The sequence below is a fragment of the Miniopterus schreibersii genome (assembly GCF_964146895.1).
Source record: "Miniopterus schreibersii genome assembly, chromosome: 1".
Lineage (NCBI taxonomy): Eukaryota > Metazoa > Chordata > Mammalia > Chiroptera > Miniopteridae > Miniopterus > Miniopterus schreibersii.
This window is the reverse complement of record NC_138101.1, coordinates 82,237,064-82,256,831: the sequence shown is the minus strand read 5'-3', so window position 1 is coordinate 82,256,831 and position 19,768 is coordinate 82,237,064. Positions and strand designations below refer to the sequence as shown.

The 19,768-nt window shown below is 39.9% G+C and overlaps 1 protein-coding gene across 1 annotated transcript in view; it reads right to left on the bottom strand.

The window, feature by feature from the left end:
- LOC308567053 (uncharacterized protein C10orf67, mitochondrial) overlaps positions 1-19,768 on the bottom strand; it is a 95,763-nt gene that overhangs the window by 40,933 nt on the left and 35,062 nt on the right. Inside the window, exons 8-10 of the mRNA XM_081158220.1 lie at positions 15,004-15,069; positions 8,137-8,196; positions 7,302-7,478 (exon numbers count right to left, since the gene is read on the bottom strand). Coding sequence (XP_081014346.1) covers positions 7,302-7,478; positions 8,137-8,196; positions 15,004-15,069 — 303 coding nt within the window. The remainder of the gene's footprint in view (positions 1-7,301; positions 7,479-8,136; positions 8,197-15,003; positions 15,070-19,768) is intronic.

The following is a 19,768-nucleotide window of genomic DNA, read 5'->3' as shown; positions in this document are numbered from 1 at the left end:
GGACAGGAATCCTGAGAAAGATCACCTCGAAGGGCCAAGCATACAGCACTTCCCAGAGGCTGAGTTTTGGTTAGAACAAGGGAAAACCATCTCCGGCCTCACTTGTGAAGTACCAGGCAATAGCAGTCTATTACCAAGGGAGGAACAGATACATAAAGAGAGAGCCTCACTGTAGCACAGGTGGACGGGTTCTACTGAAAGCTACGGGGGGAGCGGCACACAGAGCAAGTGCTCCGTTACGCTCACTCCCACTCTAGCACACACTTATCACAAAGGGCATATGGAGGCTGTGATCCTCTAAAAGGCACCATAACAACAACCAAACTCAACTCAACACAACTTCTGGCTATATTGGCTCGGCCCCTTACAGCCTGACATAAGAAGAGGCATGCCACCTGGCCGGGTGGCTAAGTTGGTTGGAGTGTCATCCTGTACACCAAAAGGGCTGCAGGTTTGATTGCGAGTTCAATCCCTGGTTGGGGTACATATGGGAGGCAACTGATCGATTTCTCTCTCACATCAATGTTTCTCTGTCTGTCTGTCTCTCCCTCTCTCTCTCTTCTTTCCTCTCTCTCTAAAACCAATAAACATATCCTCCAGTGTGGATCAAAAAAAAAGAAGAAAAAAAAAGAAGAGGAATGCCATTTCCAGGTATGAATACTATTTACTTCAATCTCTACTAGTCTACACATGATGTCTGGCATTCAATAAAAAATTATGAGACACACAAAAGGGCAAGGAGAGAAGAACCCATTGTCATGAGACAAAGCAATCAATTGAACTAGATTCAAAGATGACCCAGATTTTGGAACTACAAGAGGGGGACTTTAAAATAACTATAATTCAAAAGGCGAACAACATGCATGGTACATAATAGAGAGGGAATTTCAGCATAGCGGAGGAAAATATAAAAAAAAGAGTCAAATGGAAATACTAGAAATAAAAAGACAATACAAAGATAAAAAATTTCTCTGATGGACTCATCATAGACTCAATACAACTGAGGAAAACAATCAGTGAATTTGAAGGTAGGTCAAAAGAAATTCCCCAAACTGAAACAAAGAGGAAAACATAATTCACAGTTACTAGGCAGAACATCCAAGAGTTGTGGGACAATATCAAACAGTCTAACATAGGTGTACTTGGGTCTCAGGAGGAGACAGGAGAGAGAATGGAGCAAAAGAGAGCATTGAAATAATTGTCAAAGGCTAATAAAATGTCAAACCACAAATTCCAGAAGTTCAATCAGAAGAGAGAGAGAGAAGGAGAGAGAGAAACAACAAATACTCAACATTACGTCTAACTATTGAAAAGCAAAGATAAAATTTTGAGGGCATTGCAAAGTAAAAGACACATTAGAGAAACAAAATGAAAATTTACAGGTGGAAGGGATCAATCGGAGGGGGGAGGCATCTGTAATACTTTCAACAATAAAGATAAGTTTTTTTAAATGGGAAAACAAAAACAAAACTATGCAAGACAAAAAAAAAAAAATGGAGTGACATCTTCAAAGTATTAAAATAAAAATGTCAATCCAGACTTCTACACTCAGAATAGTTGTCAAAAATAAAGACCAAAAAAAAATTTTTTTTCAGGCAAACAAAAGCCGAGACAATTCATTGCCAGCAGACCTGTACTATAAGAACAAGAAAAAAAAAGTTTTTCAGGAAGAGGAAATATGATACCAGACAGAAACTTAAGTCTACATAAAGAAATGAAAGCTCCAAAAATGGCATAAATTAAGGTGTCAGATGCAAAATTTGCTGTGACAAATAATATCAGTTATTGTTACATGAAATTATCTATATTAAACTTTAAAATTTTTGAAGGGTACAATGTGTCAGGAATTCCAAAAAACTATACTTTTGTTGGAAAATTGGAAAGATTATGCAAAGGCATTTAAATCAAGACCACTGGACTTACTTATATGAGTTTTGTAGTGACTTTCTGGAGAGCATTCAAGAAACACTCTCTTTACTGCTGAGACCAAGCTATGTGGTGGGAGATTTCAAAAGGTACCTAAAATTGTACTGACTTCTTATTGATCTGGTATCAACCAGCTGCTTGGGTGCTTTAGTCTGAAATCTCTTTTTGTTGCTTTCCTAATACTTACTCTCCTGGCTCTTCTAATGGTAGTATTAAGAATCTGAAATAACGTATTGAAATCTTTTTACTTTTAATATAAAAGTTACCTTTAAAATATGCTTATGACTTATTTAATGTAAACCAGATAGGAATGATATATATCTTAATCAAAATCCACTTGCATATTCTCAACTAGAGAAACAGACCACCAGAATTACACTCTCGGTTGCTTAGACACATGTTGACCAATTCTGGTGGTATGAAACCAAATATGGGTTTATCATATACTCTCAACCGTTAGATTAACTGGTCTCCATAAGAGTTCATAACGTTGGTTGTCGGTAACTTGGTTTTTTATTCCTGATATTTATATATATACTCATGTATTCAACAAAGGAATGAATCCCACTTGAGATGAGTGAAGGAGATCCTCAAGCTATTTTTTCAAGATTTTTAAAAGCCTAAATAAAATTGTACTTTATTCTGTAATGAAGTTGCACAGACTAACAAAACTCAAGAACTCTTCAGATTTGGCTAGCATTGAATCAATTCAGTGAAATATCACTGATTATCTAAGTTTGATCTAATATGCAAGTTAGGGGTAATATATCATACATAAATAAATATGGGGAAACAATTTTCTTTTTTAAGTTCAGGCTTTCTTGATGGACAAGAAGAGATTACACTGAGGAAAAGAAAACAAAGGGTATCAAGTGAAGTAGTTTAAATGCCACCCTCCATGAAAATACATTCCTAAAAAAGCTGATGTGTTGTAATCTACATAAACCTCTCCTTAGGGCTCGAGGGTAAAGCTGGGACCTGGAGACACCAGACCTGAAAAAATCAGGGCTGGAGAAACTAATGAGTTGGTAGTGTTGGACCCAAAGAGGGTAGACAGCAGTCCAATGCCAGTGTCCAAAGGGCATGGCTAGCTCGGGCACGAGTAGTGAAGCACTTAATAGAACTCATAGCACCAAGCAACAGAACTGATATACGCCGTAATGGCAATTGGGGTGAGTGACAGCACGTCAAATTGTTCAGTCGTCTGGGCAGTGCCAGGACCCTGGCCAAATGACTTGGTGGTCAAGACTGGCCTCAACTCCCAATGGGAACGGGAGAGAAGCCCACAGCTGAAACCCTGCCAGATGGAATGAAGCAATACCATGCAGTGGGGGGGGGGGGGGTAACATGGCTGCTTCATGTGCTCCTGAAAGTCAAGGATGACATTTCATCTGCTACCACCAAGGTGACTTTACATGTGGTCAAGACCTAGCATCTGATCCCTAGCATCTGACCTAGCAACTGAAAATGTCTAGGGAAGGATAGAAATTAATACAAATCTCAAATTTATCTTCCTGATTTTCATGGTAATATATTAGGTTAAATGATACTGAAACATAAATTCTACAAATAAAATTTTATAACCATCCTCCAACAAATAAACAAGAGGCAAAGCATAAAACCCCTCGTGATTTTAGCAATAAATTATTATTTGTGCAACAAGCATTAAATATTATTTTTTCAAATATTTCACTGAAATATTTTCAGTTCTAAATATTTAAGTTCCAAAAATACAAATTGAAAGTGTTCAATTTGTCATCAAATTACTCAGAATAAAATGCTGTTGAAAGTAAAAGCCACCTTTCAGTTGAATTTTAAATAGGACATTACTCAGATTTTCAATTTCAATTCTCTGAGAGCAGAATCTAAAGATGAATTCATTTTAATGGTAAGTGAAAATTTTGATTATTTCAATTATCTCTATATTTTAAAGTTATTCATATTATGAGACAAAAATCCAGTATAAGGAGAATTCTTTTGTGTCAACACAATCTATCAAAATACAGTAAATATTCTTTGACAACCTCTAAAGACGATGCACGTGTCCAGAATTGTCCTTTCTCTGTATTTTTGCTCCACACCTGGCGGCCAGATGAGCAATGAGCAAAATGCTGACTTTGCCACAATGCTCTGCAGAACTATTAAATGCCTATTTCATCAAACCAAGCCAAGGGAAAAAAGACTGAAATAATGAAACAATGAACAGATTATATTATTTTCTTCTCTGATGGCATTTATTTTAAACGTCATGTGCCATTTAGTCAAATGAACAGATTGCAGAGGAAAGGAATGGTAAGTTTCAGAAAGAAAGATTTCCCCTCACCCCCTTAGCCTGTGATACTATATACCTATAATAATATTTCTATATCCTATGATAATAACTTTTTAAAAAATACTAGCTTGCAAGGTGACTGTGGTTATAATTGCAAAACTATTGGAAAAATATTTCACCTAACAATTTTTGAATGAAAAGAATAATGTAGAGTTTTATTTAAAGTCTTGTATAAAGTACAAACTGCTTTGTGTTGCATGAACTTTAAGAATGGGAACATGATTGACTCTGTCCCATGTCCCATTTCCCACACAGAAGGGCCCTGATACTTTCTGCAGATCTAAGAACACACCATATGTTCTGTCAGCATAGACCAGGTTCCCCGTGGAAGCTCAGAAATCTTCCAGGGAAGCATTCACTGGGTGCAACCTTAATTAACGAATTACCCTGGCTGGGGGGTGGGACCTGGAAATCCAATTTAACCTTGTTATGTGAAACCTTAATATTTGAAATGCTTTACAGATATCAAAAAATAAACTTTGCACAAAGCACTGTACAAATACAAATTTTAAGTTGTGAAATCGTTCATAAATAGAAATCAGACAGCAATGCTCACATCGCGTTTCTCAGTCTGGCTAAGCACTCAGTTTATCACTGTGTACTCCCGAGTGAAGCATGTGTGCTGTTCCCACCGAATGACACAGATTTCAAAAAATAAGTATGATTAATTGGGTAAGTTAAATGACTGATTTAAAAGTTCCTGCAGCAAGCTCTCCGTTTGGTCATTTACACATGGTATTATAAAACCTTTAAAGATAATTTTTAAGGTGTCCAACTACCTAAATATAATAGAATATTTAAAAGAGAGAAACAGAAAAATTATAACCAGAGTGTATACATATGTAGAGTTAATCTATGGTGAAGACTAGACCACGTGGGAAGGTAATGCACTGGAGGCTTGTAATAACAGAATCATTACTAACAACAAAAGTATATATACTGGTAATAACGGTGAACTGGAAAACTACATTACACTGTGAAATCACGTTAATTAATATGAAGATGTAAACACCGCGCTACGTCATCTCTCCTCTCCCCAGATCCAATTTTTACTTATTGTTACACATTAACTTCAAAGTCTATCCAGCTGACAAAATGTACTATTATGCTTTGGAAGCAGCGAGATAACCATAATAGCAGTCAGAAGGAAAAACTGTTACACTAAGAGGAAATCCTATTGAAATGACACCTCCGCAGAGATCCTGTCTGTCTTTCTCTCCTTTATTGTGCATTTTCTGGGGGTGAGAACAGGCAGTATTTCTGCCCCTCGTGGCTGTGATATTGGAAACTCAATTTTGATCTGTAAACTGAGGACACCGGCGTTTCTAAACTGCAATTCTAGGAGTTAGTTACAGCCCTGGGCTTGCTGTAGGGATGGGGGCAGCTCCCCCCGCTGCTGTCCCTCAGGCACGGAGGATCCTTCACTCTGTCCCAGTCACTAACTTTGCTCTGCAGCCCTGTCCACAGTCATTTCAGGGCCCTGAAGCACAGAACCCTGCCATTCGGTCTGGTTTCTGGCAGCTGCAGAGCCTTCTGGAACAGGACACTGCCTCGACCACAGGCTTGGACTGGAGCCCCTCACCCAGTGTGGCTGGTCTCCCTGCCCAGCCGGCAGGCAGCATTGCATATTCAGGCGGGGTTCTTTTTTGTTTGTTTCTTTGTTTGGTTTTGATGTTCTTTGTGTGTGTGTGTGTGTGTGTGTCCCCAAAAAAGCTTCCCAGGACCTGGATTCTGAAAACCTTACTTCTAGAACCCAAGCACTAACCAGTTATGTGTCAAATTTCCCCCCAAACGTCAGTGTCCTCCTTGAGAAATTACATTGGTTTCCAGTTGTCTATACTTCCTAACTTTCTGCAAAATGGAAATGTTTTTAGAGGACAATGCCTTTTGTCAACTCCTGGGGAGTGATCTCCACTAGTATAACACCCTGGTCTCTCTCTACCTGCAGTCTCACTCCTCTGCTGGGTATGAACAGTGAACCATTTCCTGGGGACTTGGCATGAGATGCCCAGATCTCGCTGTGCCCATTTGGAGCAAGGATGATGCAGGAGCATGGCTCTGCTCTGCTCCTCCATGCCCTTGTGCGTTAGGGAGGCAGACTCTGCCCCCTGTGGGAGAAGGGGGAAGAACATGGAAACGTGGAAACAAGACTGAGTATGGGGAATCAAAACCTGCAGGCGGAGAGACTCTTTCTATGAAGTGCTGTGCATTGGCTAGATGAGTTGCCTATAGGTTTCTAAGCTTTCTGAGAGTCAGCATGGAAAATGAGCCTTGGCTAGTTACACAACTCACAGTGCCCATAGGAAAGATCAATTGCTCAGAGAGATACAACCGTTCCCATAACTAAGGGCAGAAGAAAGTTCCCCGAAGGGCCGTCCTAAAGGGAGGAGGCACTGTGTGATGCCATGAGCAGTGCCTCAGCAATGTCCACATAACAAGCTACGCTGAACTAAACATCACAGAGCTACTTCTTGACATGCCTTTTCTGTAGATCAACTGTACTGCTGCAGATCCAGCAAAAGCAATTCTGATTACTTGGGGGAAGATGGATAGGGACAGCAATAGCAGATAATTCCTGCATGCGTGGCGCTGATAGTGTGAGTTAATCCAGTGCCTATTCAGAATACTGTGAGCAAATGCTTTATATACTTGCATGTCCTTCAGGGAAGCTTAGGGAAGCTGCTAATAGATACTGGGCAGTAATGAGTTAGAGGTCATACACTCTAGAAAGTGCTTGGAATATGGCTTCTCTATCTTGCTAATTTAATAGAGATCCACTGAGGTTTAGATCCACTGAGCTAGATAAACCACTGAGCTGGAGATAGCAGTGGCATCCTCTTGGGCAAGTTAAGGGACCTAACAGAGACATATTGGTGCAGCCAGAGCCCCTGTCCAGGAGTGGGGAGAATCAGGTGTGTTAAGGCTGTTGACCTTGTTGATGTTGGATGTGAGGTGTGATGTGCGGTTGCAATATTGCTAACAGAGCAGGGGCCCCGGTTCAGATGAAGGTGTCACAGGGTTTGGCCATGTGAGCAGTTCTTACCATATGGTGCTCTTGCTTTAAAGACCTCCTTGGAGACTTAATTCTTTTTGTCTTAGAGTGCACTGGACTGATGGAGAAAGAATGTGGCCTCAAATCATCTCTAGTCTTGGATGGTGTCTTGGGTTGTGAGGGCCACGGCGACAAAGTGTCCTCTTTCCCCTTGACTGATTTCAGGGCCTGGCACACAGAAAGAACCAACTTTATTATTCTCACTTCATTCTTCAGATTCACGTCCCTCTCTTTTCCTCCCTTGCCCTGAGCTGGAATAGCAGGGTTAAAGTTTTCTGTCCTGAAGGACCTGGATCTGTTTCTGCTCCCAGTCCCGCAATCCCCCCTGGATGGATTTAATTCGCAAGTTGGGCTTTCCCCCTCCTCCTCCCATTGATGCTAGCGTATAAAGAAAAACATACCTTCACATCAATGCTTTCTGAAAACACCTAGAAAAGTGGAGTGTGGGGAGGTGGTAGCCTGAGGTTTGTATCTTATTAGTAAGAAGGTGGGAGAATAAAGGTAGGAGAGAAAGGACAGGAATCTGGAGACAAGGCATTGAGCCTGATCATCAGCACACGAGGATGACACCTTTCACTCTCCCTATGCCAAGTCTTCTTTCTTGGCTGCTTACACTCACTCTTTCCTTCTCACTGCTCTCAATATCAGTCTCCTGGTCTCCCATTCACACTTCCTAACTCACTGTTACGCATCTTCTCTTTCAAACTCAGATGTTTGCTATTCATAGCAAACTCCATATGCTATGTATAGATCCTTCAACCCAGATGCCAAAACAAGAGAGGCACAGAATAAAAGAAAAAGAAAAAAAAAGAACTTAAATGCAAACCTTGGCAAATGGGCTGTCAAGCTTTCTTCTTGTTTCCATTTCCTCTTTATGTTTACTAACCTGTAAAATTAAAGGCTTGTATCATTTGTTATTGTTTGCAAAGATCAAAAAGGAGAATTTTCTGTAAAACTTTTTTAAGCAATGAAAGAGTAGCAGCTTAAACCATCTGACTGCCAAAACTATTATGGGAAAATAAGTTACAATGTTGAATATGAATTAGAAAATAAATTTGTACTTAGAGAAAAAAAAAACATTAAAAAAAAAATGAACGGCTTGGCCGGCGTGGCTCAGTGGTTGAGCATTGACCTAGGATCCAGGAGATCGTGGTTCCATTCCTGTCAGGGCACATGCCCTCGTTTCAGGCTCAGTCCTCAGTAGGGGGTGTGCAGGAGGCAGCTGATCAATGACTCATCACTGATGTTTCTATCTTCCTCTCCCTTCCTCAGATATATATATATATTTTAAAGTGAACAGAAATAGACAAAATTGTAAATATTTAGAGTCATTAGCATTTTTAATCCTCATCTGAGGATGTTTATTGATTTTAGAGAGAGAAGGATGAGAAACATTGATGTGAGAGAGAAACATGGATCAGTTGCCTCCCATACAGTCTTCAAGCATCATAGATTATAAAGAAAGAAGCATGCACTGTTTGATAATGTAGTAATAATTTATTTCATATATTATTAAAATAGCTATAAATCTCAAGCCTTATAAGATTTTTTTGGAGAAAGTTCAGATAATTTAGTAGTCAAACTTCAATAATGTAATGAATTACATTAACAAAATAATAATTATTTTAATTATTATTTTTTTAATCCTCACCCAAGGATGTTTATTGATTTTAGAGAGAGAAGAAGGGTGAAAAAGAGAGAAACATTGATGTGAGAAAGCAACATGGATCAGTTGCCTCCCATTTGCACACCAACTGGGGATAGAACCTGCAGCCTTTTGGTGCATGAGATAATGCTCCAACCAACTGAGCCACCTGGCCAGGGCAATATGAATATAATTTTAATTTAAAAGGTCTAGAAACCCGCTTTTAGTGGTTTGCAAAACTAAAACATCGAGTTAACTTAATGGAATTTCAAATTTGTTGCAGAAGCACCTGGACTTCTATGTGAATTTAGCACCAAGCCCAATTTTGTGTGCTTGTATCCAACTGTGATGAACCCACATATGTCAAGTTGGTAGAGGCCCTTTGTGCTGAACACCAAATCAGCCTAATTAAGGCCTCTAAAATCAACAGAGAGGGAAAACCTCGTAAAGTGGTTGGTTGCAGTTGTGTGATTAAGGACTATGGCATAGGGTCTCAGGCAAAGGATATCATCAAGGAGTGCTTCAAATGAAAGAAATGAACAAATAAATTTGGCTTTTGTTTCTTTTTTTAAAAAATATATCTTTATTGATTTCAGAGAGAGGAAGGGAGAGGGAGAGAGAGAGAGAGAGAGATAGAAACACCAATGATGAGAGAGTCATTGATCAGCTGCAGCCCTCAACCTGGGCATGTGCCCTCACCGGGAATCGAACCCTGATCGCCTGGATCCTAGGTCGATGCTCAGCCGTTGAGTCACTCCCAGCCGGGCTGGCTTTTGTTTCTCAAAAGAAAACCAATTATAATTTCCAGGCATAAAAAACACTTTATCAATATTTTTTAAAACTGAGATGTAATTGCCCAGCCGGTGTGGCTCAGCTGTTGAGCATCGACCTATGATCTAGGAGACCACAGTTGGAATCCCAGTCAGGGCACATGACAGGGTTGTAGGCTCGATCCCCAGTGGGGAGCATGCAGGAGGCAGCCGATCAATGACTCTCTCTCATTATTGATGTTTCTATCTCTCTTTCCCTCTCCCTTCCTCTCTGAAATCAATAAAAATAAAAAAATAGAAGTTGAGATGTAATTGACATATAACATTGCATTAATTCTAGGTGTACAACATAATGACTCAATATTTGTATATATTACAAAATGTCACCACAAAGTCTAATTAATATCCATCACCACAAAGTTACAATTTTTTTCCTGTGAGAATTTTTAAGATCCACTCTCTTAGCAACTTTCAAATATATAATACAGTATTATTAACTACAGTCATCTTGCTGTACATCCCTATGACTTATCCTGTAACTGGAAGTTTATACCTTTGACCACCTTCACCCATTTCACCCACCCTCACCTCCCACCTCTGGCTACTACCAATCTGTTCTCTGTATTTATGAGTTTGGTTTTGGGCTTTTGTTTTACATTACACACAAAGTGAGATCTTACAGTATTTGTCTTCCTCTGTCTGACTTACTTCACTTTGCATAATTTCCTCCAAGTCTCTCAGCATTGTCACAAATGGCAAAAAATATATTATTAATGCATGCTTCAGTAATACAAATCTTAATAATATGAATTTATAAGTAATGCCAGTGATTCTAATTCTGGGTGCTCTTATTATGAAATTAAACAATGATGAAAAATACATCTAACCATTAATCTCATTGGTGTCTAAACATCAACTATAATGTATCTTCAAAAATATCTCTTCCCTAGGGAAAGGGGGTGGAGGGTGGGAAGAGAGTAACCAAAGAAGTTATAGGCATATATGCATAACCCATGGACAGACAATAATGGGGTGAAGGCCTGGAGAGGGGGTGGGAACAAGGTGGAGGGGGTCAATTGGGGCAGGAAAATGGGACACTTGTAATACTTTCAACAATAAAGATAAATAAATAAATTAAAAAGAATTAAAAAAATATCTCTCCCCTACTGATAGATCAGAATTCAAAAGAATGCAACTCTGTCTCATGAAATCTTGGGGTCTGGTAGGTCAGTAACTGATGTCCATGAAGGACTGTGTCTAGGTGATCTCAGTGGGTTTAAATACAACGCCAATGTTATAATTAACCTCCATTATAATGGTTTAAAAATAACTTTCTCCAGACCATTATAAGAAGTTGCTAGAAATATTGAATAAACCACGCCTCACTCATTAAAAAAGTATTTATTGAGTGCATACAGTAAGCCAGATGCTATCCTAGGTGCCAAATGTCCGGTGATAAGCAAAACAGACAATGAAGTAAGACTAGTACAGGTGGGACTAATTTAGATGAAGTAGTCAGGAAAGACCTCCCCTGAGATGACATTTTGGCTAAGATCAAAAGAACAAAACAGAGTAAACATGTGAGAAGTGGGTAGAAGTAGGGGAAGAAGGGATATGGAAAATCTCTATACCTTCCTCTTGATTTTGCTGTGAACCTAAAACTGCTCTAAAATAAAAAAGCCTATTTTTTAAAAAATGGGAAGAAGAGCATTGCAAGCAGAAGAAAGAGCATATGCCATGACCCCAGCAGAGGGAAGAGCCAGGAGGGTGTGCTAAGGTCAAGGAGAAGGTGTGAAGTTTTAATTTTATTTTAAATGCAATAGGATGCCATTGAATAATTTTAAGCATAGGGTGTGGCATGATAATATTTACATTATGAAGACATCATTCTGAGGGAGGTATGTTTCTGGTCATGGATAAGTAGCCTGAGGGTCAATCCCTCCCAGTGATGCCAACAGTGTTCAAGGCTCAGTTACAATAGGACAGTGCACAAAGCGCACACAGGGGCACAATGAGACTGGTAGGAGGGGTGGAGACACAGGCTATCCTAATTCTATCAAATTGGATATTTACATGTAAAAGAATGAAACTAGACCCCTCCGTACACCACCCGCAAAATTAAATCAAAATGAATTAAAGACTTAAATGTAAGACCAGAAACCATAAAACTCCTAGAAGAAAATATGGAAAAAAACCCTTCTTCACATGGATTTTAGCAATAATTTTTTTGGATATGATGCTCAAAGCACAACAAAAGAAAAAATAAACAAGTGCAACTACAGCAAACTAAAAAGCATCTGCACAGCAAAAGAAACAACAAAATAAAAGAGCATCTATAGAATAGGAGAAAATAGTTTGAAATTATATATCTGATAAGGGGTCAATATCCAAAATATACAACTCAATAGCAAAAACCCACAAATAATCCAATTAAAAAATAAGCAGATGACCTGAGTAGGCATTTTTCCAGGAGATATTCAAATGGCCAACAGGTTCTGAACATCACAAATCATCAGGGAAATGCAAATCAAAACCACAATGAGATATCACCTCACACTTGCTAGAATAGCTCTCATCAAGAAGACAGAAGATTACAAGTGTTTGTGAGGCTGTGGAGAAAAGGGAACTGTTATGCGCTGTTGGTGGGAATGTAAGTTGGTGCAGTCACTATGGAAAACACTACGGAGATTCCTCAAAAAATTAAAAATAGAACTACCATATGACCCAGCAATTCCACTTTTGGGTATTTATCCAAAGGAATAAAAAAAAAACCCAGTAACTCGAAAAGATATATGCACCCTCATGTTCACTGAGGCATTAGTTACAATTGTCAAGATATGGTAGCAATCTAAGTGTCCATCGATAGACAAATGGATAGAGACAATATGGTACATATATACAATAGAATATAACTGAGCCACGAAAAACAATGAAATCTTGCCATTTGTGATAACGTGGATGAAACTTAAGGGCATTATGCTAAGTGAAATAAGTCAGACTGAGAAACACAAATCCCATATCATGTTACTTATAGTAAAATCTTAAAACAATAACAAAAAAGCTCTCATAGATACAAGGAACAGATTGGTGGTTGCCAGAGGCAAGGAATGGAGGGGGGGAATTGGTGAAGGTGGTCAGTAGGTACACGATTCCAGTAAAACAAATAAGTCCTGAGGATGTAATGTACAGCATGGCGACTATAGTTAACGATGCTGTATTGTATATTTGAACGTTGCTAAGAGAATAAATCTTAAAAGTTCTTATCACAAAAAGAAGTTTGTAACTATGCATGACAATTGATGGTAACTTATCATGATAATATTTTGCAATATATACATATATCGAATCATTTTGTTGTACACCTGAAACTAATACAATGTTATATGTCAATTATATCTAAAAAAAAAAAAATGCCACTAAGTGTAGGAGTCACAGGAAAATATAAAAATATTTCACGTGCTTCCCTTCAAGCCAATCTAAGGATACAGCCGCTGCTCCATATTTTATTGCTTAGCTATAGTTATTGATCATACCTTTTTACTACCAGCTCTATGACTTTATAAACTATGTTTTTAATAGGCCAGAAAATAAACTCTATAGGCAAGCAAGGAACAAAAACCCTTCAATGAGAAAGTTCTTTAATTTTTATAAAATGACTCTGGTCCCTTTACCTTCTCCCACTCCTCCATCTAGGTTCAATCGCAAATCTTCATTTCTGGAAAAAAAACACTCTGGCAAAAAAACACAGGAAGCCCAAGTAACCACAAAGCCAGCCGCCCTGCAGTGAGTAACAGAATGCCTTGGTGGGGGGTAAGGGGCACCAAATAGTGACCTTGCTGGGCCCAAAGGTATGCCATGGAAACCTTGGTCATAAGAACCGTAAGCTTACTCCCTCCACTGAAAACATGGACCCCCAAACTAGGTCTGAGGTACTGAGGCTCTCGTGCTGTTGTGGGGTTTGTGATGAAAGATCTTGCTGCTCGGCAACAAGCGGGTGCGCAACAAACTTCTAAACAACAAAATAAAAGGTGATTGGTTCCCCTGTGGGCAATAGAATGGCACCGGTTAACCGCTTACAATTCAAATAAAGAGAAAGTGATTCAAAAGCTATGGGGTCTGCTCCTAGCATAGGCACAAACTCCCTGATTAAGGAGTTTAATTTCTTGTCTGACACTGCTAACAAACTTACAACGTAATAGTTGCTTCCCACTCTATAACAGCACTTTGCAAAACATGCTGTTTTGGAAACATTTCGTTGTTTTCAGAAGCAACTCCAGGACTTTGGAAAGAAGGGGATGGTGTGGGGCAGAAGAGATTCACCAAGTGTACAAAAATAATGAAGCCAAATTTTATCTGCCAGGTATTTAAAAGTAAAGGGTTCAAAATAACATATTTGTCACCACATGGTTTCTGTGACTAGCTAACCATCATTTTTTTCCTTGCCTGCATTCACAAGTTGGTTTCATAGAAGGCTTCATTGTAGTCCGGGAGCATTGTTTTGCATTAATTTCTATGACAAGGAACCCAAAACACATGGTGCCGAGAGTAACAAAACCGAGTTAGGGAAACAGTCATGACTTGGCACAAAGTGTGACAAGCTGTAAAAAGGGGAATGTTTCAATATCTGAAGTGGTGTTGATTTCCTATGAACAACCTTTTCTCTTCTAAACAGTATCATATTCTTTTCAAGCACATTTAGGACGCAAGTCAAGCTGTGTTTTATTTTTGATTATAATAAACACAGTCAGTTTACTGTAACAAAGACATACTAGTGGTGATCAGTTGAAAGCCAAAGTACAACCCCATAAGCTGGGCGGGGGGTAAGGTGGGGGGGCCCGGGGGCGGGTAGTCAACTGATAAAATAAAAGACCAGCCGTCTGGAAAGTTCTCTTAAAAGAACATAAAAAGGCAGTGTTTTCTTATGAAACTAACACAGAATGCCAAAATATCTAACTGGGCCCTTTTTTTGTTGTCACTTATGGCAATTTGTAACTAAAAATAACAAATCCTTCGAAATATGGGCTCTGTATAATAAAATTCAAAAATTTCGTACACTGCTTTAAATTTAAATACTATTTCTTATGTAAGACTCTTCTACATAGTATTTATTATAGTACTACTCAAATGATCATTTTTAAATGTTTATAATTATGCATGCACTTAGATTGATAAAGGAAAAGTGAATAGTTCACAATAAACAGTTACAAATAGTTTATAAAATTCTCATGATTAAATTCCTGAATTCAAGCTTCTTAGGATATAATGTAAATCACCTTACCATTTCTTGAACTAATACTTTTTCAGCTTCAAGCTCATACTTTAATTTTTCTCTACCATCAGTTAACTGAAAAAGAAGAACATTACATTTTGATTAAAAAAAACAGAATACCTGAATTTACTCAAAAGAATTTAGTGAAATGTATTTTGATTCTCAATATGAGAAAAATGGATCCCAATATGATTAAAGAAAAAAATTAAATCTTATACTAAGTGAAATAAGCCCACCAGAGAAAGACAAATACCATATGATTTCACTTATATGTGGAATCTAATGAACAAAATAAACTAACAAACAAAATAGAAACGACTCAAAGCTGTCAGAGGGGGAGAGGGTAGGAGGGGCTGGGTGAAAAAGGTAAAGGGGTTAAGAAAAACAAAACAACCTCACAGACAACAGCAGGGTCATTACTAGAGGGAAGGAGAGGGTGGCGGAAGGCAGGAGAGGGTAAAGGGGATAAATGGTGATGGAAGGCGACTTGACTTGGGGCGGTGAATGCACAATACAATATACAGATGATGTATTATGGAATTGTACACCTTAAACCTATATAATTTTATTAACCAATGTAACCCCAATAAGTTCAATAAAATATTAAATGTCTATTGATTACCATGTAATAATAACATATTACCATATAATTATCATATTTTTATCATATAAGCAAGTAAAATATACACAGAACATATCAATTTATTTACAACCTTCCTTACCCCCCAAAATGTGATATCAATACATAATAAAGCAAGTCCTAGTTGGACAAAAAGAACTATTTACTCTTTATATAACCTACTTCTTATTTTGTTTTTTTTTATGCTATATTTACATGCATTTCACACCATATGTCATACCAGTTAAAAACAGCTATGAAAGCATATGCCGCAAGGCCACCGTTCTCATGACTCGCCTCAGAATTTTAAATTTGCATGTAGTATATACACTGATAGAATGCAACCCTTGGTTTTGACATCCATTCAATTCCATTAATTCATATACTTATTAATTTAATAAACATGTAGGAAACACCTTTTAGATGCCAGGCATTTTGTTCGGCTATGGAAGTATAAAAACCAGCTAGAGCAGATCCCTTCCCCCGCAGCATCTAGGGTAAGGTAGGAGAGCAATGTGAAACGACTATAAAACGTAAGAACAAATGTTAAATCAAATCTTCGGGTCATGGAAAAGCATAAACATCCACATAACATAGCCACCGTAATTATAATAAGATATGCTATTGCAGGTGTTAACTCCACCGGAGTAGGGGCATTGACAAGGGTCTTGAAAAATACGTAGGAATTCAAGAAGCTGGAGCAGGAGGAAGGTGGAGGAAACAGCCAACAGAACAGCAGAGCAAATGCAGGGGAGCGAGGAGTGAGGGAGGAACTGGGAAACCTTTGGTGTTATGAGACCCAGGCGCTCACCCACAGGAACAGCAGGAGGTGAAGGCAAAAGGAGATGCGGGTGATATTATGAGAGGTCTTGCCTGCCGCAGTTAGGAGGGCAAGGCAGAGATGGAACGGACAGTAGTTGGTTCAAAGCTCTGCTCCATACTAGCTGTGTGGGTAACTTAATTCTATGCTTTTAAGTTTTACAGTTTTCTCACCTGTAAAATCAGGATAATAAAGAGTTATTGTGGAAAGAATTTGAGATAGCAAATAGGAAAGTGCTTAGTAGTTTGTGGCACTTAAAAATCACTCAGTACATTATGGGTAGCCTGATTTTATGCTGAAGACAATGGGACACCGTTGAAGGTTTTAATACATTAGATTAGGGTATTAGGTAACTATGGCAGCAATGTGGAAGCTAGATATGAAAAGAAAGGAGAATGGAGGCAAGAAAATGAAGAATCTGTGGAAATGATCAGGGCCTCAACTCAATCTGCACAATGTTGTTGCAGAGAAAGGGGATTTGAGATAAATGTTGAAAGCCTACAGACCTAGTTACCAACTAGATATGAGATATGAAGGAGAGAGTAAAGAATGACCCTAGATTTGTCATCTGATCCTCTGGATAGATGGCGATGCCATTAATTTAAATGAGGAGTGCAGCAGCGTCCAGGTTTGAGGGGTAATGAGTTCATGTTTTGATATTTTTTTAGCAAATATTTTTGAGGGCTGAATAGAATATAAAGAAACAAGACATAGTTCCTGACTTGAAGGGAGCAAACAGTCCCAAGAATGTAGGCGCACAGAGGGGTCCTTAACTACCATAGACGATGGAAGGAGACTGTCCAAGAAGTCTTCCTAGTGCATGTAACACTGAAATTGAGGATGTGGCCCTGGCCAGGTAGCTCAGCTGGTTAGAGTGTCATCTTGATACGCCAAGGTTGAGGGTTCAATCCTGGTCAGGGCACATATAAGAATCAACCAATGAATGCATCAATAAGTGGAACAATAAATTGAAGTCTCTCTTTCTCTCTCTCTCCCCCGCCCCCCTAAAATAAATAAGTTACTTTTGAAAAAAAGAAATTGAGGATGAGAATAGAGTTGAAATGAAGGAGGTGGTGTTTAGGGAAAACCTAAAGCAGGAGAGAAAGGTCTAGAAGTCACTGGTAAACAGGTGTGCCAGTTATGGGAGAGTCTGAGGTCAGCCAGAGGAAAAACAATAACACCAAGGCCCCAAGAGTAGTATTTCAGTGGAAGATGGAGGAGAAGCTCTGACAGGCATCCCTTAGGAAGGGATGGAGAAATGTGCGGAAGATCAGAGGTAAGCATTGCTGCAGAAGGCACTTGTGATGTGAGGCATAGTTCTGTCACATATAGCAGAAAATTCAAGAAGGAAAGAGACTGGAAAGGATTAAGGGCAATATGAATCTCATTGTGACCTGATCAACAGGAAAACGAGCAGCGGGGGAGTGAAGAAGGGGCTGGTGTTCTTTTAAATGATATTTGAAGAACAGTGAATGGCCATGGCTTTGAAAGGCACAAGAGAGAAAACAGCTGATGAAGAAAGGTCCTGGAGGAGAACAGGGAAGAGATGGAGTCCGGCAAACAGGTGGAAGGAGATGTCAGGGCAAAGAAGATTGTCCTCTCTCCTGATAACAAGGAGTAAAGGTAGGCTAAGTGACAGAATAAGAGAGTGCCAAAGAGAAAAACACCCCAAGTGTCCATCATGTTCTCTGTGAACTAGGGAGTAGTGCAAAGGAATGGAGTACAAGAAGTGAGAAAAGCTGTGAAGACTGGAAGAACTGGACTAGGTACAAGAAAGGGTACTAATTAGATTCATGTGAAATCATAGGCAGAGGGAGGGCACAACTACGCTGGGTTAAAACTTCATATATTTGCAATATCACCAAAAGGCAAGGATTGGGTTGTCTCCGGTAGCACAGGGAAGTCCCCAGGCGGGGCTGGAGAACACAGGGGACTGGCTAGAGGAGGGCCTCAGAAGGGAGCCGAGGCATGTAGTTGAAGGTGTGGGAGGTTGACAGCAGATTTAGAGAAAATAAAGGAATGAGAGGGGCCGAAGGAAAGGAAACTCTTTTTGTGCTGAGTCATCATACCTTAGTCTGAAAAGAAGTGTCACCAAGTTTCCAACGGGTGTCAATTACCAGCAAACACCAAGGCCATTAACCCTCATCCTGCCTGCCTCCTTGGATCTCGCCTCATCCATGATCTCCTCTGTTGTCTCCTTCCCATCGACATCACTAAAAATGCTCCTTCAACCCCATGTCGCCCTCCAGCTACTCCCTACCTCTCACTAGCCATCCACAGCCAGGCTCTGAGAGGGCAGCCAGGCTCACTGCCCCCACTTCTGCATTTACCCTACTTGACCCCCTCCACCGTTCCAGGGAAATGATTCTCATTAATATGATCAGGGCCATTTTGTTACCAAAGCTACATTGTCCAACCTTCCCCCTTTTAGCCTTCAGCACCCCTGGCCTCTCAGCAGCATTTGACACACTGTGAGTGTTTCCTTCCTTTTTGAGGCTTTCTCGATGGCTTCTGAAATGCCCTCTCCTGCTTCTCCCCCTGCTCTACCACCCGTTTTCACTTTCATCTCAAAGCTATCCAGCTTAACTTCTCCCTCTCCTGTATCTCTCCGCCTCCAGCCTCATCAATGACTGTAACCATTGCTGCCTAATCATCCTTTGAGTGCACCCCTTCCCATCATCCCCAGTGTCACTGTCCCCATTCTGTCTCAGGACTTGATAGTTTCCATGGTTTATCCTAGTAACCTCTTAACTCGCCTCTCCGGCTCCCGATTTTCCTCCTTCCCATTTGTTTTCCTTGGGAAACACAGGTCGGTTACTACCTCAATGTTCAGAGCTCCCCAGTGCACTCAGGCCCCTCACACCCCTTGGAATAAACAGCAGTCCTCTGCCACTTGCCCTGCTTCTCAGCACCCCTTATTCTCAGGTCCCCTTCAGTGCTGCACATGGCACGCGCTTACTTCTCTTTGGCATGGTTCTTACCCTCCCCGCGCCCTCGGCCTGTCCTGGAACTCTGACCTCGCTTCAGGAGTTAGCTCAGTGCCCTTCCTCCAGCCTTCCCGACCCTCGCACCCTCGCACCCAGGTCGGGCTTGCCCACTGTGCCCTCGACGCCGCCTGCCTCCCGGAGCTCATCACACACTGGCCTGTAATCTGCCTGCTGGCCTGTCTTCCTCCCAGGAAGAAATTCTTATTGTGGCCACAGCTGGAGTACAGGTTCAGCTGTTGTTAGATGATTGGAACTAAAACAAAAAAGCTACTGAATCCCGTAATTGATAGTTCTTAGCCCAGACAGATGGCAGGAGGTCAGTCTACCCAAGTTCAGTCCCGTTTTCCA